This window comes from Nycticebus coucang, chromosome 18, assembly GCF_027406575.1.
Source record: "Nycticebus coucang isolate mNycCou1 chromosome 18, mNycCou1.pri, whole genome shotgun sequence".
Classification (NCBI taxonomy): domain Eukaryota; kingdom Metazoa; phylum Chordata; class Mammalia; order Primates; family Lorisidae; genus Nycticebus; species Nycticebus coucang.
In genome coordinates, this window is record NC_069797.1 from 65,162,907 (window position 1) to 65,185,902 (window position 22,996).

The 22,996-nt window shown below is 43.4% G+C and overlaps 1 protein-coding gene across 6 annotated transcripts in view; it reads right to left on the minus strand.

Annotated features, from left to right (window-relative positions):
- The window catches only part of BPTF (bromodomain PHD finger transcription factor), a 147,588-nt gene extending 126,325 nt beyond the window's left edge, over positions 1 to 21,263 (minus strand). For all 6 annotated transcript variants that reach the window (XM_053570806.1, XM_053570807.1, XM_053570805.1 and 3 more), the window contains exons 1-2: positions 20,425 to 21,263; positions 898 to 1,720 (exon numbers count right to left, since the gene is read on the minus strand). In XM_053570806.1, coding sequence (XP_053426781.1) covers positions 898 to 1,720; positions 20,425 to 21,058 — 1,457 coding nt within the window. In that variant the 5' untranslated portion in view covers positions 21,059 to 21,263. The remainder of the gene's footprint in view (positions 1 to 897; positions 1,721 to 20,424) is intronic.
- Between the last annotated feature and the right edge of the window lie 1,733 nt (positions 21,264 to 22,996).

The following is a 22,996-nucleotide window of genomic DNA, read 5'->3' on the forward strand; positions in this document are numbered from 1 at the left end:
GTTTTCCAGACTGCCTCATGACCTAGCCTGCTGACTTGCCCAAAAGAGATTCTCAAAAGCCCTCAGGAACACTAGCTGGGGGGTATGGCAGTGCCTGTAGTCCCAGCTACATGGGAGGCTGAGGCAAGAGGATTCCTAGAGCCAAGAGTTTGAGGTTGCTATGAGTTATCATACAACAGCACTCTACCCAAGGAGACAAAAAAAACAAACAACAACAACAAAAATAAAACCCTCAGGAACACTGAAGCCAGACTGTGACCTTGAGTCTGCTGGGACTATCTTCCTCCTGGGGGACTACAACCAGTAATAGCATAACTGATCTTTCCTTTGACAACTAGGTTGTCCTGTGACTCCATTTTATATACAGATATGATAAAACTAAAAAGGAAAAGAGAAAAAAAATCCTAACAGCAAAGTTAGAGGCAGGTTGGGGGAATATAACCGAAGATGGGCCTATAGCAGCATTCTACCTATAACGTTCTATTTCCTATCCTAGGCTCAAAATAGTGTATGTTTTACTTCTTTCATACACTCTTTACAATTTTTTTTTTTTTTTTTTGTAGAGACAGAGTCTCACTGTACCGCCCTCGGGTAGAGTGCCGTGGCCTCACACAGCTCACAGCAACCTCTAACTCTTGGGCTTACACGATTCTCTTGCCTCAGCCTCCCGAGCAGCTGGGACTACAGGCGCCTGCCACAACGCCCGGCTACTCTTTACAATTTTAAACACTGTCTTAATGTACATATTCCTTCAAGTTAGAAATTATTTACCTGTAACACTCATTATTAAATGACAAAGGTTTATATCACATCAGGAGCACAGCTCCTCTGTATCAATCATAAAGGTTACTGGTTTAATTTTAAATTCATATAAAAATTAATACCAGATGTACTTACATTATGAGTCTTCGGTTTAAGAACCAGTATTTCCTCCGACTTCTGTCATATCCAATAGGTTCATGTCGAATATAAGGTTTATTTTTTTGGATTTCAGCAACACAGTCAGTCACACCAGGCACCTTGTGTGCTACACAGACTTCACACTGCCATTCGTCCTCTGGCACCTCCTCAAGAGGCGGCTTCACACATTCCAAATGGTATACTGCTGAACAAGTCTCACAGCAAAGCAAATCCCCAAGTTTGTGACAAACCCTACAATGGTCATCATATTGTATCACCCCTTCAGACATCAATTCCTCCCGAGCAATATTTGTTGTAAGAAACTGATCAACTAAAAACTGCAGCACTTTGATCTTGTTCTCTACTGGTCCATACGGATAGTCCTCTGCCTCTTGGTAAGGAAGGACGTGATGGTACTCCTTATCACTCTCACAGTACACCCGCAGCACCTCTGGCCACGTCATCCCATCTATGAAATACAGCGTGGAGTTAACGCTATCTTTCAAATCAGCAGGTCCAAAGGTAGTATTGGAAGTGTCTTCTTCACGTAGAACTGCTTTCAAAAGTACAACGTGCATCTCTGCCATGAGTGTGCACTGCTCTTGGCTCACCAGAGCTGCACAAAAGTCCTCAAAGCGAAAAGGAGACAATCTTAAAACAGTGCCAAAGTTCCGCAGTACTTCATAAATGGCAATAACATTCATTATATGCTCATTAGGCACCATTAAATCCTCAGAGGACTTGGGAAATTCAAGGGGTGGGATGTCTTTTTCTTCCAATATTGGAGAACGAGGCCGATGTACTCTCGGTTTTCGCCTACCTATAAATAAAGGAAATATTATTACAAATCCATACATCATTTCTACAAACTAAGGGTTCTCAGGTCTTTTCCTATTTAAACACATACCTCAATAAACAAAGAAGCAAATTTCTTTTTCTTTTTTTTTTTTTTTTTTAAGACAGAGCCTCAAGCTGTCACCCTAGGTAGAATGCCGTGGCATCACAGCTCACAGCAACCTCCAACTCCTGGGCTCAAGCAATTCTCCTGCCTCCGCCTCCCAAGTAGCTGGGACTACAGGTGCCCACCACGATGCCCAGCTATTTTTTGGTTGCAGCCATCATTGTTGTTTGGTGGGCCCAGGCTGGATTCGAACCCGCCAGCTCAGGTGTATGTGGCTGGCGCCTTAGCCGCTTGAGCCACAGGCGCCCAGCCACAAATTTCTTTAATAATTGTCAAATTAGGGCAGTGCCTGTGGCTCAATGAGTAGGGTGCTGGCCCCATAAGCCAGGGGTGGTGGGTTCAAGCCCAGCCCCAGCCAAAACTGCAAAAAACAAAACAAAACAAAACAAACAACAACAACAAAAAAAATAATTGTCAAATTAAGTCTATAGAAAAATCTAAATTCAAAGTTTCCCATTATCACAAGAATGGAAAAGCTTAGCTGGGTATTGCATTGTGGTGAGCAGCTGTAGTCCGAGCTACTCAGGAGGCTGAGAAAAGAGGATCACTTAGGCCTGAGAGTTGAGGTTGATACGAGCTATGACGCCATGGTACTCTATGGAGGTGGGCAAAAACGTAATATTCTGTCTCCAAAAAAAAAAAGAAAAATGAAAAAGCAATTATCCAATGTACTCAAAACTAGTATGAAGCCAATACATGATCTGATGCATGCCCACATAGGAGAAAAAATCATTTGAATTCAAATTGGGTAGGGGGGATTGGGGTTCTCTCACTGAATGGGCATGGATGGGGGTGTTTGGCACACCTTTGTGTATGGGACATAACCACAAGAAGGACTTTAGCTAACAAAATCAAATTTTTTGACCTGGTTGTACCCTCAACTTAACCTGAAATAAATTTACTTTATAAAAACTAAATCACTTCCCTATTTAAAAAAAAAAAAAAGTTGGCTTGTTGCCTGTGGCTCAGCGAGTAGGATGCCAGCCACTTACACACATACACAAAGCTGGTGGATTCAAGCCTGGCCCAGGCCTGCTAAACAACAATGACAACTGCAACCAAAAAGTAGCTGGGTGTTGTGATGGGCGCCTATAGTCCCAGCTACTCGGAAGGCTGAGACAAGAGAATTGCTTCAGCCCAAGAGTTGGAGGTTACTGTGATCTGTGACACCACAGCACTCTACCCAGGGCAACAGAGTGAGAAGTCTGTTAAGTTTTCCCATTTAGATTCCAAACCATAAATAAAGAAATGTGAATTATAATCAGCTCTCAGTTACCCAGATTAAGTGGTTTATAGATAATCATGACTGATCTGACAAGAATATAATGAGAAAAAACATCTACATGTAAGATAACCAGCATGAGGTGGTTGTCTTAACCAGAAATGCCTCTCAAGAACCAGAGGGAAGTTGCCAGAGTAGACAGACCACTTTTCCTGAGGAGTTCCATAGTGAAGCACAGGTTTAGGGTAAAGACAAAGAAAAGCAGTGAAAGGAAGAAAGAAGAGGAGCTCTAATACTGGGAGGGAAAAAAAGTGGCTCACCTAGGAAAAGACAACAGCCTACATTTCTTCATAGTTAAGCAACTTTTAGATGCCTATTTCCCAATCTATGAAATGTGATGTCCAACCATACATATAGCAAGCATATGTAAGTATATAACATATCTCTCTATATAATATTTCACAGTTTAGTTTGTAACGAGCAAACATATGTCATTTAATCCCTTGAACAAATCTATGAAGTACGAACTCTGCTTTACAAATAAGAACACCTGTTGAAAGTAACAAGTTTTTCCAAAAACTGTTATTATTACGCATTCCAATTGTTATCTGTAGAATGGTAAACATGTTTCTAATTTTTGAAATAATTTTTTTTTTTTTTTTTTTTTTAGAGACAGAGTCTCACTGTACCACCCTCGGGTAGGTGCCGTGGAGTCACAGCAACCTCTAACTCTCGGGCTTACGCGATTCTCCTGCCTCAGCCTCCCGAGTAGCTGGGACTACAGGCGCCCGCCACAACGCCCGGCTATTTTTTTGTTGCGGTTTGGCCGGGGCTGGGTTTGAACCCGCCACCCTCGGCATATGGGGCCGGCGCCCTACTCACTGAGCCACAGGCGCCGCCATAATTTTTGAAATAATTTTAATGAGATCAATTGACATTAAATTCATTTTTGTACAATTAAGTTACATTAACCATGATTTTGCATTGCTTGGTAACCTGTTAACTGTGTCCCCCCATCCTCCTCAGCTCTGGCTTACTCTCATTATCTGCAAACTAAAGTGGTATATGACACCAGGAGAAAAAAGTATGCTCAATAAAAAGGTCAGCTGGGGCGGCGCCTGTGGCTCAGCTGGTAGGGCGCCGGTCCCATATGCCGGAGGTGGCGGGTTCAAAACCAGCCCCGGCCAAAAAAAAAAGGTCAGCTGGGTGCAGTGGCTCATGCCTGTAACATTGGCACTCTGGGAGGTCAAGGCAGGTGGACTGCTTGAGCTCAGGAGTTCAAGACCAGCCTGAGCAAGGGCAAGACATCGTCTTTACTAAAATAGAAAAATTAGCCAGGCACTGTGGTGGGCACCTGAGTCCCAGCTACTTGGGAGGCTAAGGTAAGAGGATCACTTGAACCTAAGAGTTTAAGGTTTCTGTGTGCTAGCCTGATTCCATGGCACTCTAGCAGGGACAACAGAGTGAGACTTTGTCAGAAAGAAAAAAAAAAAAAGATGTTCAGCACCATTAGTCATTAGGGTCAAGCAAATTAAAACCACAATGAGATACCACTATACATACCGATTAAGGTAACTAAAATTTTTTTTTAAACTGATACTGTCAAGTAGTAGAGAGGATATGGGGTAACTAGAACTCTCATACATTTGCAGCTAAGAATGCAAAATGGCATAACCACTTTTTGAAAACCAGTTTTGGCAGTTTTATAAACTATAATCCAGAAATTATATCCCTACGTATTTACCCAAAAGCTACAAAAATTTGTGTTTCTACAAAAAACATTATGAAAATGTTTATGGCAGCTTTATTCATAATTGCCAAAAATTACAAATGCCCAACTCTTGAATGGAAAAATGAAAGGAGCTGTGGTATATTCATATAATGATTGCTACTCAGCAATAAACTACTGATAAAATATAAATTAATCTCAAATACATTACACATTGTGCATGTATGAACTATTGAAAACTTAAAATATCAGGGTGGCGCCTGTGGCTCAGTGAGTAGGGCGCCGGCCCCATATGCCGAGGGTGGCGGGTTCAAACCCGGCCCCAGCCAAACTGCAACAAAAAAATAGTCGGGCGTTGTGGCGGGCGCCTATAGTCCCAGCTGCTAGGGAGGCTGAGGCAAGAGAATCGTGTAAGCCCAAGAGTTAGAGGTTGCTGTGAGCCGTGTGACGCCACGGCACTCTACCGAGGGCGGTACAGTGAGACTCTGTCTCTACAAAAAAAAAAAAAAAGAAAACTTAAAATATCTCTTAAAAAGCAGTAAAAAAATAAATAAATAAATAATCTAGCAGTATATGTAAAAATATATCATGAGAGAAGTTCACTGCAGGAATCTAAGAATGGGGCAATATTTTGAGGTCTAATTAATTCTATTAACATACATATATTATACTAAATGTGGCACGTAAGACAAAAACTATGTGATCATCTTAAAAGATGCTAAGACTGGGCAGCACCTGTGGCTCAAGGAGTAAGGCGCCAGCCCCATATACTGGAGGTGGCGGGTTCAAACTTGACCCCGGCCAAAAAAAAAAAGATGCCAAGACATCATTTGACAACATAGCCATATTTGACTTTTAAAAACTCAAACAGGGGGGCGGGGCGGCGCCTGTGGCTCAGTCGGTAAGGTGCCAGCCCCATATACCGAGGGTGGCGAGTTCAAACCCGGCCCCGGCCGAACTGCAACAAAAAAATAGCCGGGCGTTGTGGCGGGCGCCTGTAGTCCCAGCTGCTCGGGAGGCTGAGGCAAGAGAATCGCGTAAGCCCAGGAGTTGAAGGTTGCTGTGAGCTGTGTGAGGCCACGGCACTCTACCGAGGGCCATAAAGTGAGACTCTGTCTCTACAAAAAAAAAAAGATTATCTAGTCCAGCCTATACTTTACTGGCGAGTAAATTGAGGTCCATAAAAGAATGACTTCCCTGAAGTCCAGACTTTGGCTAAGCAGCAAATAAGAACTCCATTTCCTTGGTGCTTTCCTCTTAGCCAAGCAGCTCTCACCCCCATTTGGAGAGTAAACTCAGGTGCTCACATCACATTAAAACTAAGTGTATTTGCCAATAAATTGATGAGGCGAGGACTTTGGGCCTAATCGCTACCCCAGAACACGTGGTAAAGGTCTGCGTAAACTTTTAAAACCACCTAAGCACAGAACAGGGAAGGTTAAAAAACAAACAGGTGATGGACGTATAAACTGGTTCAGCCTATTGGCATACACTGCAACCCAATGATCCAATCCCACTCCTAGGAACCTATGTTCCTATGTTACCCTATGGAAACACCTGCATTCAGGGACCAATGCTAACAGCTCTAGCACATTAGGACAGCACAAAGCAAAAAGGGCCTGACAACTCAATAAGCAAATAAATATTAACAGCATATGTATTAATAAAGAAAAAAGGAGCAGTTCCTGTCTTTACCTATCCTGCTTGGACCCTGTGAGCATATGAGTTTGTGACTTCTGCCAGAATAACCTCCACCGTTAGATTTTTTTCTGAGACACTGAGAAGATTCACAGCTCAAGCTATTACGGCAATTAAGGACAATACACACAGCAAGAAGGCAATCTTCCAAGTTTACATAGAATCAGAAATCCAAGGCATCTCACTTAGCTAATTTAGACTCGAAAGTTCAAATATGTATGAAATTACAGTAAAACCACTTTTTACATTTTTAATATTTTGAAAGCATAAATTGGAGAAAAAAATAATTTACTGAATAAGATTTCAAGTACAGGGTTTGAAATCTATAGCTCAGTCATTAGGGAACCGGCCACATACACAGGGATGGCGGGTTCAAACTCAGCCTGGGCCTGCTAAAAACAACAATGACAACTACAACAAAAAAATAGCCAAGAGTTGTGGCAGGTACCTGTAGTCCCAGCTACTTGGGAGGCTGTGGCAGAGAATCGCTTAATCCCAGGAGTTGAAGGTTGCTGTGAGCTGTGATGCCACAGCACTCTACCAAAGTTGACATAGTAAGACTCTGTCTAAACTAAAAAAAAAAAAAAGATTTCTAATACATAAAATAATTTCGATGTCTACAAAACCTGGGAAAAATGCACTGATAATTTCATTAGCTATTTTAAATTAAATGTTGGATTATTTCCTCAGGCAAGTCTCCCCCCCCCCTTTAGGAAATAGAGGCTCACTTTGTTGCTCCAGGCTATAGTGCCATGGTGTCATAGCTATAGCAACCTCAAATTCTTAGGCTCAAGCAATCCTCTTGCCTCAGCCTCCCAGCAGCTGGGTCTACAGGTGCCCACCACAAATGCTGGCTAGTTTTCTATTTTGTTTCTTTAAGAGAGTCTCACTTTGTCACCCTCAGTAGAGTGCTGTAGCATCACAGATCACAGCAAGCCTCAAACTCTCCGGTTTAAGCAATTTACTGGCCTCAGCCTCCCAGTAGCTGGAACTGTAGGCACCTGCCGCAGCACCCAGCTATTTTTTTTTTACAGATAAGGTCTCCCTCTGGCACAGGCTGGTCTCGAACTCTAGAGTTCAGGCAATCTACCTGCTTCAGCCTCAGAGTGCTAGGATTACAGGTATGAGCCACTGGACCTGGCCTAGTTTTCTATTTTTAGTAAACACAAGGTCTCATTCTTACTCAGACTGTTCTTGAACTCCTGAATCAGCCCACCTCGACCTCCCAGAGTGCTAGAATTATAGACATGAGCCACCAGCCCTGCCCGAGACAAGTCTTGATGTAGCTATACAAGAATTAGAAAGGAAACAGAACATGAAGACAAATTCCACAGATTAATGTATGCATTTCTGAAATATTTTTTAACTTCCATAAATAGAATTTACTATACAGAGACCTCAGAAGAGGCAATGTAAACATACTAAAAACAAGAAAGAAGCCATATTTCTAATAAAATACAGAAACTGCACCTACTGAACACAATGCTGCACACTCTCTCAACTATGTCAATTACCGAACAAATCAAGAAAAGTCTAAGCCAGGCGTCCTCAAACTTCTTAAACAGGGGGCCAATTCACTGTCCCTCAGACCGGTGGAGGGCTGGACTATAGTTTAAAAGAAAAAACTATGAACAAATTCCTATGCACACTGCACGTATCTTATTTTGAAGTAAAAAAACAAAACAGGAACAAACACAATCACACCACCTCATGTGGCCCACAGGCCACACCTTGAGAACCCCTGGTCTAAGAATTCACTTTCTTAGCAAACCTCAGGAGCTTCCACAGCTGCAATTTAACCATCACTTAAGTAACTAAAGAATTCCACTCCTCTGGGAGGCGCAGGTGGGTGGACTGGATTGCTTGAGCTCAAGAAACCAGCCTGAGCAAAAAGCAAGACCCTATCTCTACTAAAATAGAAAAACTGAAGCAAGAGGATTGCTTGAGCCCAAGAGTTGAAGGTTGCTGTGAGCTATGATGCCAATAGCACTCTACCCAAGGTGAAAAAGTGAGACTCTGGGCGGCACCTGTGATTCAAGGAGTAGGGCACTGGCCCCATACACCGGGGGTGGCAGGTTCGAGCCTGGCCCTGGCCCAAAACTGCAGAAAAAAAAAAAAAAAAAAAAAGCATGATGTCCCATGATCATATCAATGTATACAGTTATGATTTAATAAAAAAAAAAGTGAGACTCTGTCTCAAAAAAATAAAAAATAGAATGATCACCTGTGAGGTGGATCACCCTGTTAACCTCAGCACTCTGGGAGGCTAACACAGAAGGATCCCTTAAGGCCAAGAGTTCAAGACCAGCCAAAGAAACATAGTGAAGCCCATCTATAAAACAAAATTAAAATAAAAAAATTAGACAGGCATCTGTAGTCCTAACTACTCCAGAGGCTGAGACAGGAGAATCCTATGACCTCAGAAGTTTGAGGTTTCAATGAAATTATGATGGTGCCACTTCACTCCAGTCTGGGTAACAGAGCAAGACTCTCTCTCATAAATAAATAGGCCGGGCACACTGGCTCTCGCCTGTAATCCTAGCACTCTGAGAGGCCAAGGTGGGTGAGCACAGCGAGACCTGTCTCTAAAAATAGCCAGGCCTTGTGGCCGGCGCCTGTACTCCTACCTACCAGGAGACTGAGACAAGAGAATTGCTTGAGCCAAAGAGTTTGTGATGCCACAGCACTCTACAGCAGGCGACAAGTGAGACTCTGTGAAGAAAGAAAAGACAGGAAAGAAACAAAGATAGATAAAGGGGTCAAATAATCACAAGGATAAAACAATCCTTCCTAAAGGTTTATGAACTTGATAACACAGTCTTAACTACAAGAAAACTGACAAAACTCCAAGGAAAAACAGATAAATCCTTAACAATAGTCATGGACTTCAACACTCCACTTAGTAATCATTGTAAAAGATATAGAAGGTCTTAATAACATTATCAGCCAACTTGACCTAATTGCTATTTATGGAACATTCTAAAGAAGAATACACCTTCTAAATACGTACAGAATATGCACTTTGACAATATTTCAGGGTGCAAAACAAACCTCTAAAACTGTTGTACAAAATTAAATTTATGTATGAATTATAAATTTATGAACAAATTCCATTATGCACTCTAAACATAATGGAATTAAATTAGAAATCAGTAACAGAAAGATACCTAGAAAACCTCTAGATATTTGGAAACTGAAACATAAATGCACAAGGTCCTGGAGGTTAAAGGGGTAGGGTGTAAAGCAGTAGTTCTCAACCTGTGGGTCGCAACCCCTTTTAACTGTATTAAAGGTTTGAGGCATTAGGAAGGTTGAGAACCACTGGTGTAAAGGAACTCTGCTCCACCTGGCGGCAAATGGAATGATATCAGAGAAGGCAAGCTGGAGACGGATGGATGACTAGGGATTAGCCATCACACAGGTGAAAAACTATTAGGTGGGTGAGAACTACAAAAACTTCACTATTACTAGAAGATCAAATTTAAGGTGAAGAGAAATAAGGGAGATTAGGAAGTCAGTTCATCCTTGACCCCCTTTTCTTCTCCTAAGCACACCCTAGCCTAACCAATCTATCAGTAAGGATTCACTTTAACTTCTGCATGACTTTTCTCCACTCCCACTGATAGCAACCTAGCACAAGATCAGTCATCTGGTCTACTTCAACAATCTAACTCCCTTCATTCTTAACCCACTCCAATTCATTCTCTAGTCTATAGCCAGAGAGACTTCTTAAAAAAAAAACAAACCACACAGCCTGGCTCAGTGGCTCACTCCTATAATCCTAGCACTCTGGGAGGCGGAGGTGGGGTGGACTGTTTGAGCTCACAAGTTCCAGACCAGCCTGAACAAAAGCAAGACCCCTGTTCTCTACTAAAAATAGAAAAACCGAGGCAAGAGGATCACTTGAGCCTAAGAGTTGGAGGTTCCTGTGAGTTATGATGCCACAGTACTCTAACCAGCGGCATCATAGGGTGACAGCTTGAGACTCTGTCTCAAAAAAAAAAACAAAAACAGGGCGGCGCCTGTGGCTCAGTGAGTAGGGCACCAGCCCCATATACCAAGGGTGGCAGGTTTGAACCCTGCCCCGGCCAAACTGCAACAAAAAAAAAATAGCTGGGTGTTGTGGCGGGCGCCTGCAGTCCTAGCTACTCGGGGGGCTGAGGCAGGAGAATTGCCTAAGACCTAGAACTAGAGGTTCCTGTGAGCTGTGACGCCATGGCACTCTACCGAGGGTGACAAAGTGAGACTCTGTCTCTAAAAAAAAAAAAAAAAAAACCCACAAACCTAGCTGACACAATGGCACCCACCACTACTCAAGAGGCTGAGGAGGGAGTATCTCTGGATCCCAGAAGTTTGAGTCAGCCTGAACAACGAAGTGAGAACCTGTTTCTTTTTTTCTTTCTTTCTTTTTTTTTTTTGAGACAGAATCTCACTTTTGTCATAGCTCACAGCAACCTCAAACTTGGACTGTAGTGATCCTCTTATCTCAGTCTCCCCAGTAGCTGGGATTACAGGTGTGCACCACAATGTCCAGCTATTTTTTAGAGGTCTCACTCTTGCTCAGGATGGTCTCAAAATCCTGAGCTCAGGGGATCCACCCACCTCAACCTTCCAGAGGGCAAGGATTACAGTTGTGAGCCACCATGCCCAGCCAAGAGAACCTGTTTCTTAAGGGTAAAAAAATAAAAAAATAAATTAAAAAGCCACACTACAGAATATATCACTGCAAAACTACCTTGAAGAGCCTAAAAGCTTTAGAAAGGTAGAGAAAAAACAGGTAAGACATGAAGGAAGTAAATAGCACTAAATTTCTCAACAGCAATACTAAATGCTGGAACACAATAAAGCAAATCCTTCAAGTAAAATTGATTTAATTTAGGATCCTATACCAGCCAAACCATCCATCCAATATTAAAGTTGAAGAGGCATTTTCAAATGTGAGTGATGATAAAAAGTTTACTTTTCACACACCCAGTTTTTAGGAAGTAATTAAAGGTTGTGAGAAAAAGAGAAGTAAACCAAAGACACAGGACCCAAAAAACGGGATCAACATGAAAAAGACAGCAAATAAAAGTTCCAGGGCGATGTTCAAAAAAAGAGCAACCAGTTCAGGCAAGAACAGGAATGCTGGGGGCTGTAGAAGGAAGATTAATGTTGAAATTTAGAATTGTTAGAGTTTAGAAAATAACAGATATTTTACAGACAAAATAGTGATCTGGGCTAAAGCAAATGAAAAAATGACACAGTAACTCCAGGAAAATTATAACAAACAAAAAAAAAAAACCCCATCCCATAACCATAAGACAATACTTAATGGTAAATGATATTTCCAGTCCTAACAGTGTAATCAATCCCTAACAATTTATCTAAAAAGTATGCTATCTCTATAATGGGAGGAGACAGAGAGGGTAAACAGAATTATAATAGGGCTAAATCCTTATCTATCACAACAAAGTCAAGAAATGTCTAAAGTTGATAAATCAAATATAAGCATCTTATTTTTTAAAAACACTAGTACAATCTGGGCAACATTACAAAAGTAAAAATTTGAAAACTAGTTGGGTGTAGTGTAAGGCATATGTAGCCCAGCTACTCAGGAGGCTGAGTCAGGATAATCACTTGAGCCCAGGAGTTTAAAGTGAGCCATGTGATCACACTGCTACACTCCACCCTAGACAAAAGACCAAGACCTTCATCTGTAATCCTAGCACTCTGGGAGGCCAAAGCGGATGGATGAGCTCATGAGTTCGAGACCAGCCTGAGTAAGAGTGAGACCCTCGTCTCTAAAAAATAGCCGGGCATTGTAGCAGGCGACTATAGTCCCAGTTACTTGGGAGGTTGAGGCAAGAGAATCACTTGAGCCCAGGAGTTTGAGGTTCTGTGAGCTGTGATGCCACAGCACTCTATTAAGGGCAACAAAGTGAGACTTTGTCTCAAAAAAAAAAAAAGACCAAGATCTTATCTCTAAAAATAAATAAAATGAAATAAAATACATACTGTAGTAAACAAAACAAAACAAAACAAAAGCTATGAGAGTTAAAAGCCACTGTCTATGGAGAGATCTTGGGGTGGGAAGAGATACAGAAGGCAAATGCTTTTATTCACTATGAGCTTGGCAGGAGCTGGGTTTGAACCTGCCACCTTTGGCATATGGGGCCGGTGCCCTACTCCTTTGAGCCTAGGGGTTGCCCCCTCACTCTGAGCTTTTAATACTGTTTTATTTTACCTATGATCATGTACTACTTTGAAAAGACACAAGGATACAGAGAAAACTTTGCTGTATATCACGTAAGAACAAGCAGTTTAATATGCTCCCAGTTACATCTTTTTAAAAATATGTAGATTAGGGGCAGCGCCTGTGGCTCAGTGAGTGGGTAGGGCACTGGCCCCATACCGAGAGTGGCGGGTTCAAACCCGGCCCCGGCCAAACTGCAACAAAAAAATAGCCGGGCTTTGTGGCGGGTGCCCTTAATCCCAGCTACTTAGGAAGCTGAGGCAAGAGAATCACCTAAGCCCAGGAGTTGGAGGTTGCTGTGAGCTGTGTGATGCTATGGCACTCTACTGAGGGTGATAAAGTGAGACTCTGTCTCTACAAAAAAAAAAAAAAAAAAAAGGTAGATAAAAACATGTTATAGAAAATGGAAATATATATACACACATATTACAGATGATTTTCATTGTCATTTTTGTACTATGTATATCTTCCAAAAAGAGTAAATGTACACTATTTTTATAATATTTCCTTACAATTTTTGAAAATTTGAGAATAAATAAGACCTCAAGGGAAGAAGGGAATAGTGAGAGGGCCACAGGCTAGCTTGAAATCCTGCAAAAAAATGTATTTAAGGAAAAGGCAGAGCAAGAGCTCATGGTGGAACTACCAAAGAGCCAGAAATACCAAGAATGCTTTCTCTACTTAAACTGGCCATTGTAAATACCTGAAGTAAATCTATTACTTACAGTTCAAGAATAAATCTAATTTTTGGTGAACTAAATTATTTAAATAGGTAAATTAACATTTAATGTTTCTACTAAGGGGGGAGAAATAAAACTACTTAAATCTACATTTTTACTTAAATAGAATCTTTAATTTTTTTCTTTTTTTTTGAGACAGTCTCACTATGTTGTGCTCGATAGAAGGCCGTGGAATCTCAACTCACAGCAACCTCAAACTCTCGGGCTTAAGCAATTCTCTTATTTCAGCCTTCAGCTGGGACTACAAGGCACCTGCCACACGATGCCCAGCTATTTTTTGGTTGTAGTTGTCATTGCTGTTTGGCAGGCCCAGGCTGGATTCGAACCCACCAGCTCTAGTGTATGTGGCTGGCACCCTAGCTGCTGAGCTACAGGCACCAAGCCTTTAAAATATTTTTATGTCTTGTGACTCCATGGACAGCTTTGGGTAAAATAAAATAATACCCCACAACACAGCCAGGCCCAGTGGCTCACAGCTGTAATCCCAGCACTCTGTGAGGCCGAGGCAGATGGATTGCTCTAGCTCACGAGTTCGAGATCAGCCTGAGCAAGAGCAAGACCCCAAGACCAGTCTGAGCAAAAGTGAGACCTCATCTCTAAAAAACTAGCCAATAGCCAGGCGTTGTGGCGGGCGCCTGTAGTCCCAGCTACTCGGGAGGCTGAGGCAAGAGAATCGCTTAAGCCCAGGAGTTGGAGGTTGCTGTGAGCTGTGTGAGGGCCATAAAGTGAGACTCTGTCTCTACAAAAAATAAAAAATAAAAATAAAATAAAAAACTAGCTAGGTACTGTGGCAGGTGCCTATAGTCCCAGCTACTCAGGAGGCTGAGACAAGAGGATCTCTTGAGTCTAAGAGTTTGAGATTGCTGTGAGCTATGATGCCACAGCATTCTACCAAGGGCAACAAAGTGAGACTCTGGGAAAAAAAATTCCAACTACACAGTAAGTGAAGTCTCCATATCTTCACAGAGTCACCATCTTCAGTTCAGGGGGAAAAAAAATCAATAGGTAAGAATAGCTGGATCGGCACCCGTAGCTCAGTGAGTAGGGCACTGGACCGAGGCTGGCGGGTTTGAGCACAGCTCAGGCCTGCTAAACAACAACTGCAACCAAAAAAATAGCTGGGCGTTGTGGCGGGCACCTGTAGTCCCAGCTACTCAGGAGGCTGAGGCAAGCCTCAGAGTTTGAGGTTGCTGTGAGCAGACACCACAGCACTCTACAAAGGGTGACAAAGTGAGACTCTGTCACAAAAAGAAAGAAAAGAATAGCTAACATGTATTAAATCTTTACCATGTTCCAGACACCATTGTAGGCTTTTCACATATTAACCTATTTAACCCTTACAGAAACCAAAATTAAGTACTGTATCACCTCCATTTTCCAAATAGGGTAAGTATGGCACAGAAAATTGAGCACACTGCTCTTCATTGAGAAGCTCAGATTCAAACCCACGAAGTTTGATTCCAGATTCTTCCCTCTTTGTATCTCTATGCAACATGCCACCTCTCTCGATCTCTGACAATCATAAAAAGATTCCCCTAGAATCCTCAAATTCTCATGTATCTTAACTGTAGCAAGCTCATGTGTACAGGTGCCCCCAATGCCTACCATAGTCTTTACTGCCAGTGTGGAAATCACTTGATAATTCCACTTCCACTGATCCTTATCTGGCAAATTCCTTCTGGAATAAATTCTCCAAGCTGACCTAGGGCAATCCAAAAATTATGGAGGGTCATGGTGTATGGCACACCTTTTGGAGTGGGACAAGTACAAGGGGAATTTGGGGGCAGGATACAAGTGTAAGAGGGACTTTTTTTCTTTTTTTTGGCCTGGGTTGGGTTTGAACCCACTACCTTCCGTATATGGGGCCAGCACCCTACTCCTTATGGGCACCGCCCTGTAAGAGGGACTTTAACAAATGCAATCAGTGTAACCTAATTCTTTGTACCCTCAATGAACTCCAAATAATAATAAAAAAAATTGGGCAGTGCCTGTGGCTCAAAGGAGTAGGGCGCCAGTCCCATATGCAGGAGGTGACGGGTTCAAACCCAGCCCTGGCCAAAAACTGTACCTCCTATATATCTTCCATCCAAGGGCTACAAAACCCAATAGGATCTCACCAGCTACCTCATCTTCTTCCAATCCATCCTGCAGAACAGAGGCTCTGCTAAAGTTCCTAGCATCCAGGCCAGGCGAAGTGGCACATGCCTGTAATCCCAGCTCTCTGGGAGGCTGAGGCAGGTGGATTGCTTGATATTGGAAATTTGAGACCAGTCTCAGCAAGATGGAGACCCCATCTCTACTAAAAATAGAAAAACTAGCTGGGCATCCTAGTGAATGCCTGTAGTCTCAGCTAGTCAGGAGGCTGAGGCAAGAGGATCACTTGAGCCCAAAGAGTTTAAGGTTGCTGTGAGCTATGACGCTACAGCACTCTATCCAGGTCGACAAAGTGAGACTCTGTCTAAAAAAAAAAAAAAATTCCTAGCATCCCACTGGAATCATATCCCAGTCTTTGCAGATCTTCTGACTGATCTCTAATATCAAAAAAAACCGATTTGACACAGCTTGGATAGAGAGAGAGAGCACCTCAGAGCATCTCAAACATAATTAGCTCAATTTGGGGGAAAGGACTACACCAGTGGCTTAACAGTATCTCCTTGATTTGATTTTGTTTCATGCTTATGCATGGTGCTGGTGGGAATACAGCATCTCCCTGTGGATGTTCGAGGAGCGAAAAATGCCTGAGGATCACCAACTTAGCCCAATCCTTATCCTATAGATGAGGAAGGAATATCAGCTGATTCTCTTAAGTACTGCCAAACACAGCACACAATGGAGTTCAGTTTATTTCCTTCACGTACTCAGGCTCTTACTAAACCATGTTGAGACTGCCCACGCTTTACTATCAGTCTCTGCTGCTCCCTTCCTCTCTCCTCCCTCAATCTGTCTGTCCTCACTCTGCACATGCCCATCCGGGAAGCGAAGCGTACGCCCACACCAACCCCCCCAATCTTGCCTTCTTTTAAATCTCCACTATACTTTGTACCTCACTTATAGCAATCAGGAATTACACGCATACTGAATAGATATTTGGTTGACATTGGTGGGAATAAACATTGTCAAACCAGTAACAAATTCTGGTTCAGGTAAATCTATAGTTTATTCATGGCATCTCTCCCACTGATCTTCACTGTTGTAATCCTTTGAGTACATAAATCAGTAACTCTCCAGGATAACACCAGGGTTTTTACTTCCTAAAATCATCATAGGTTTCAAAAATCAAAATTCAAAATTCCAGGTAAATATTCTCAAGACGTCTCACACAAGACTAAGACTGAAATACAAGAGCCATTCTGTTTCAAGTACTAGGTATAATTGAAATTACCAAATGATTAATTTCTTTTTTTTTTTTTTGTAGAGACAGAGTCTCACTTTATGGCCCTTGGTAGAGTGCCGTGGCCTCACACAGCTCACAGCAACCTCCAACTCCTGGGCTTAAGCGATTCTCTTGCCTCAGCCTCCCGAGCAGCTGGGACTACAGGCGCCCGCCACAACGCGGCTATTTTTTGGTTGCAGTTTGGCCGGGGCTGGGTTTGAACCCGCCACCCTCGGTATATGGGGCCGGCCGACTGAGCCACAGGCACCGCCCACCAAATGATTAATTTCTAAGTGTGTGTCAGAACTTTACCAAATGCCAAATTCAAAATGAATTTTCTATACAATCTTTCTCAATGCATTGGCTGTGTCATAAAACTTATAGGCTGAAATAATCCTAAATTTAAAAAATAAAAATAAATTCATGAAAGTTTTCATTAGACAAATGCTTCCAACTTAAGCAAAAGTAGATGATTTCAATATTGTATTAATAAGTTGCCATCCCTACAGTAGTATTTACCATGTGACTACCTTAGGTACCCATTTAAAATTTTTTCCATAAAAGGAAAACACTTAATCTCCAATGAATAAACTTGTAAAAATCCATGACTTCACAATGTCACAACCAATGTCTTTGCATCAACAGGTATATTACCTACAAAGTACTCAAGATGTGAATAGATGCCTGGGTGTTTTCCTTACACTATAAATTTATCATGTCAACACTTACAACATTCTAAACTACAAAAATTAATCAAATTATTCTAAATTATCAATAAAGGGAATTCCTCTTTTTGCCTTGACAGTACAACAGGATTCAATGCCGCCAATCATATTTCTTTATGTGTTCTTGGGATATGTTAAACCAAGTCCTAAAACTTTTTTTCTTCCAAAGCATACACATATACAACATTCACCTGACAGCCTTCCTCGCAGGAAGTACAGACTATAAAATTAATGAAACTAATACTCAGCCTGAGCAACTCACTGTCATGCATTGTTACTCATTCCAGGCAAGTGGACATATTCTAAAAGTTCAGAACACAAAATGTCGCATCCATTTCGCTATACCCTTAAGGTATAACCTCCAAGTTAACACCACAGCCACTAAAGAAAGGAACATGCCTGGTAAGCAATATGAAATAGCAGCTCAAAACAGAGTAACATTCACTGGTCAAACTGCCTTTCAAACCTAATCAGACCAATTTTTATCTTCCTAAATCCAAAATACTTGCCACCCACTGTAAGAATTACTAAAACTTCATTTATTACAAGTTCTCACCTACTAACAATAATTTATCCAGCCATTCTTTGAGGAGCACCTGCTATGCAGGAGCTGCAGGGAGAGGAAGATCAACACCTATCCCTACAGAGTCAATAAATTCACATAAGACCAGGTCAAATAGACACGAGGACCATCAAGAAAAAAAAAAAGTCACTGAAATATCAAAAATAAGGTGTTTTTCAAAAAAAGAAACCTAGCCACAAACTGTAATTTAATTCAGCACATGCACCAGCCATCAATCCTAAATATTATTTGCTAGGCCTTTAAATGGAACATAAAATTAGCTGAACTATCATGCCAAAATGTCTTAGCTCTGTCTAATCAGACAAAACTTCCTCCAACAGTGTAAATAATTCAGGCTCCATGTTTCAATCCCCAGCTTTTGGTACAAAGAAGCCCAACATGTGATCCCATGGTAAAAACTGTTACTATAAAATATGTCCTAAAACTAAGTTGGCAAGAACTCACGTGTGGTCCCTTCTACATACAAAATACAACACTTGACACTTGATTCACCCCTTCATTCTCCTGACAGCCTTCCCCAGAAAAGACAGACAACTAATCTTACCATCAGGTAAAAGATAGCACTTTTTTTCACCTGATGTTAGGACGATCTAAATGGGTTTCCCCCTGGCTTAATACCTACACTATTCAAGTAAATATTTAACCATTTACTAAAAAAATGGAAACTTGTAAATTCAAGTAATTTTACTAGTCTCTCTAAAAAATGACATGACATCTTAACTTTTTAAGGAAAAAAAAAACAGTATGTCCTTATAAATATTTCCTCATAAACTTTCCTTTGTAAATGCTTTTATTTATTTATTTATTTATTTTTTGTAGAGACGGAGTTTCACTTTATTGCCCTCGGTAGAGTGCCGTGGCGTCACACAGCTCACAGCAACCTCCAGCTCCTGGGCTTAGGCGATTCTCCTGCCTCAGCCTCCCGAGTAGCTGGGACTACAGGCGCCCGCTACAACGCCCGGCTATTTTTTTTTGTTGTTGCAGTTTGGCCGGGGCTGGGTTTGAACCCGCCACCCTAGGTATATGGGGCCGGCGCCCTGCTCACTGAGCCACAGGCAAAACCATATTCTAATTTAGCTAATCCAGATAAAAATATAAAGGAAAAGTCTTATAGGTTGTTGCTACAGTTACGTTATTTTCACAATTTAGTAAACCGCAACTACGTATTTAATACAAAGCAGCAACTGTGGGTATGTTTTTAACAAAATGCATCTCTGTCTCAGCCTAGAGAAACTTTCTATGAGAAGACAGGAGAGGAGTTACCATGGAGAAATTCATTACAGATTCAGGGAGGCTTTTTTCCTCAGAAATAGAATGAAAAGAAAAAGTCATTTTATAACAAATCTGATACTTCTGTGTGACTTGGAAGTTGGTCCAGAAGTTCATCTTCATACAATTACGTATGGATAATCAACTACACATCTTCTGCAACAGGTGACATGAAACTGCAGTTCCAAAGCAAAGCAAAGGGATCAAATTAGTTAAGACGCACGTTCCTGTGGTTTTGTACTTTTATTTTGGATTTAACCAAAATGATTTTGAATCGGATGAATTACCAAATTTGGTTTTGTTTGGTTTTCTGCTTTGCTTTTAAATCAGCCATTTACCAGCAACTGTTGCACAAGCCCACTAGCACGTAAAGATAAAAACAAAAACACAGGACCTGATAAGGCTACCCTACTAACTCAACTGATCCATTTCCTTAACACAATTTTTAAACCACACAGCTAGAAGGGTGAAGAGAAAGAAGCATGTTTTAGGTGTGTTTGTGTGCCACAGTCTGTCTAAATCTTTAATTCCCTTTTAAATAAGAGATACATAACAAAAATCCAAAAGAAACCACATTAGAAATGCAAAAGAGGTTTGCAAAACAAGGGGCTTCTTTCATTCCAAAAATCCACACCAAAACAAGGGGAGAAAAATGAATGCAATGGATATGTGTGTGCCAAAGTTTCAACCCTGCCCGATGGAGACACTGCACTGGCACAAATTTGGAAGAGAAAAAAGGGGGGGGGGGGGAGAGTGTATGGCCTGCGAACTGCAACAATGAAATCTCCATTTTGAACAATGCGCCTCTTTCCTCTTGTAAATCTAGTTTTTTGCCACTTGAAGTGCCGTCGCATTTCCCTTCTGTTTGGAGGGGGTGGCGGAATGGGGGGAGATCCGAGCAGGATGCACAGCACTCAAGAGGGAGTGAGCAAGGGGGGAGGGCAGAGGAGGTGGGGAAGGAGTCTGCAGCAACTGGGCTGGGTGGGTACCTGGAGTGCTGCTGTAGGTGCTATGGCTCCTGAAGCTGCTTTCCGTGCAGTAACTGGCGTCGTCGTCATCGTCTTCCATCTCCTCCGGATAATCGGAATCATCGTCGTCCTCCTCCATCTCATCTTCCTCGTCGTCCTCAGAATCCTGGGTCTCCTCAGCGTCGCCGTCGTCCTCCTCCTCCTCCTCAGAGACCATGTCCTCCTCTTCCTCCTCCTCCTCGCTCTCGTGGTCATCGTACACCACTTTGTTGACTGCCCTGCGGGCCGGGGTGGTCCGGGCCAGGTGGCCGCCGCCGCCCCCGCCCCCCGTCCTGCCGCCCCCGCCTCCTCGCCCCCCCCGGCCCGGGGCGCTGGTGCTGGGGGGGGCCGGTGGCGGCGGCGGCGGCGGCGGCGGCTTCCTCCGGCTACTGCTGCCCCCCCTGGGTGAGCTCAGCCGCGTCTTGGGCGCCACCTCAGCCTGGGCGGCGGCCCACCTGCCCCGGCTGCTGCCGCGGTGCCGCGAGCGCAGCCCCCCGATGGGTCCAGACGTGGGCGGCGGCGGCGGCGGCGGCGGCGGCGGCGGCGGGGCCGGGGCGCAGCGCTCCGCAGCGGGAGCTGCGGGCTGCTTGGGCGGCCTGCCCCGCCGGCCCCTCATGTCGGAGACGAGGCGGGGGGAGAAGGAAAGGCGAAGGAGGGAGGGACGGGCGCAGGGGGGCGGTGGGGGGCGCCGGGGCCGGGTGGGGAGGCCGGCGGAGCCGGGCGGGAGGGGCCCGACCGGCGGAAGCGGGTGGAGGGAGAAGGCTCAATCCGAATTGCTGGGGCCCCACTCCGGATCGCCTTCAGCCGCCATCTTGTTTCTTCCCTCTCGCTCGGTGACTGGGGGAACCGACAGCGGCCGCAGGCCCGGAGCGCGGTCACGTGAGCTGCGCCGCCGACGAGCCTGGGACAGAGCGAGGCGGCGCGGCGGCCGCTAGGGGGCGCGCGGGAGCGCCGAGTCTGGGGGCGCCTGGGCTCAGCGCTGCTCTGTGCGGCTGAATCGCGGGTGCCGGGGGCTCCGGGCAGAGGGGCGCGCAGTTCGCTAAGTGCCCAGCGTCAGCTGCGGCCGGAAACTAGAGCCTCCGCGGAGCCTCGGCTGGAGCCCGAACTCGGCCGGACCTCCTCCCTGCGTCTCCACTGCTTCGGCTTTGGGAGGATAGGGGACCCCCCCCATATGATCCTCCTCCTGCCCCTTTAGAGAAACTGAGGCAGAAAGGGCCCGAAAAGGTGTCGCGCACGGGGGCGACCCCAGCGACTGAGGGCACTGGGCAGCGCCAGCTACAGACAGAAATTAACTGGGGGGAGCCGGGAGATGAGCCCCCAGGATTAGGAAACTCCGAAGCTTGGTTCTGGAGTCCTGAAACTGACCCGAATGCAACTGCTGGAAGATTGTGCCAGGAACCACGCCCTGGGCCGCCAAACCCGGAGGGAGGGTCATTCTGAGGCCTATTGCATAGAATCTCCACCCAGAAAGCTTTGGATAACTCCAGAACGCAACCACCCTACGTTCTAATCTCCCATCACCTTGCCCAAAGTCCCAGCTGGGAACTCGACCACCTCGGCAAGAATTTGCCTATCTCTCCTTTGCAGTAGAAAAGATGGCATCCCGCCTAAAACCTCCTTCATAGTGCTATATGTTTTTATTATCCGGAAATAATCTTAATTTCTTTACCTGATAAATCACCAGGTCTCAACCCAGGGAACGAGTCGTGATGATGAAATTTCAGGCACACCCAAACCAAATCAGAGGGGCTCAACCCAGGGTGGGCAAGTCAAGCTCTGTGGATAAGGTTTTATAAACATACAAAGGCTGCCCCAAAAAAGGTAAAAACTGTATTAGAATTGTAATACTCATATACTGATAACATTTGTTATCTTGTGTCTCTTGTAATTGCAGGAGTATTACAATTTTAATACACTTTTTTCCTTTCTTAAAGTGTGTATGCTTTTTTTTGGCAGACTCTATATATGAACATTTATTGAAATATGTGACAACCAAAAAGTAATTTAAAGAGAAACTAACAGGATTCCGTCTGCCAAATGACTTATTACAATCTTGTTAGGGAAATAGAACATGTGAAATAAAAATGAAAATTCAAGCACTAATTGCCCAATTGATTTATTCAATACAATTTGGTTGAGCACCAAGGATGGCAAACTTGTATATGTCTACATATATAAACTTGTGTATGTCTACAGTGACCAGAAAAGTAATGAAATGCAGTGTACAAGGTAAGGACTTTGGGAAACCCAAGTGCCCATGTTTTGTTTAAAGAGGGCAGCTATGGAAATGCATGGCTAAAATTGCCAGATCTTCAGAATTCTAAGAGAGGGTGGAAATGTGGATTTCACGTCAAATCTTTTGATTTTTAAATGTTGCAACTAAGTCAATTAAAAAAAAAAGAGCTGATTGGTTTGGGTGTGGTGGCTCATGCTTGTAATCCTAACACTGGGAGGCTAAGGTGGGAGGATTGCTTGTGGTTAGGAGTTGGAGACAGCCTTAGCAAGAACCAGATCCAGTCTGTTATAAAAGAGAAAAATTAGCCAGGCATGGGGT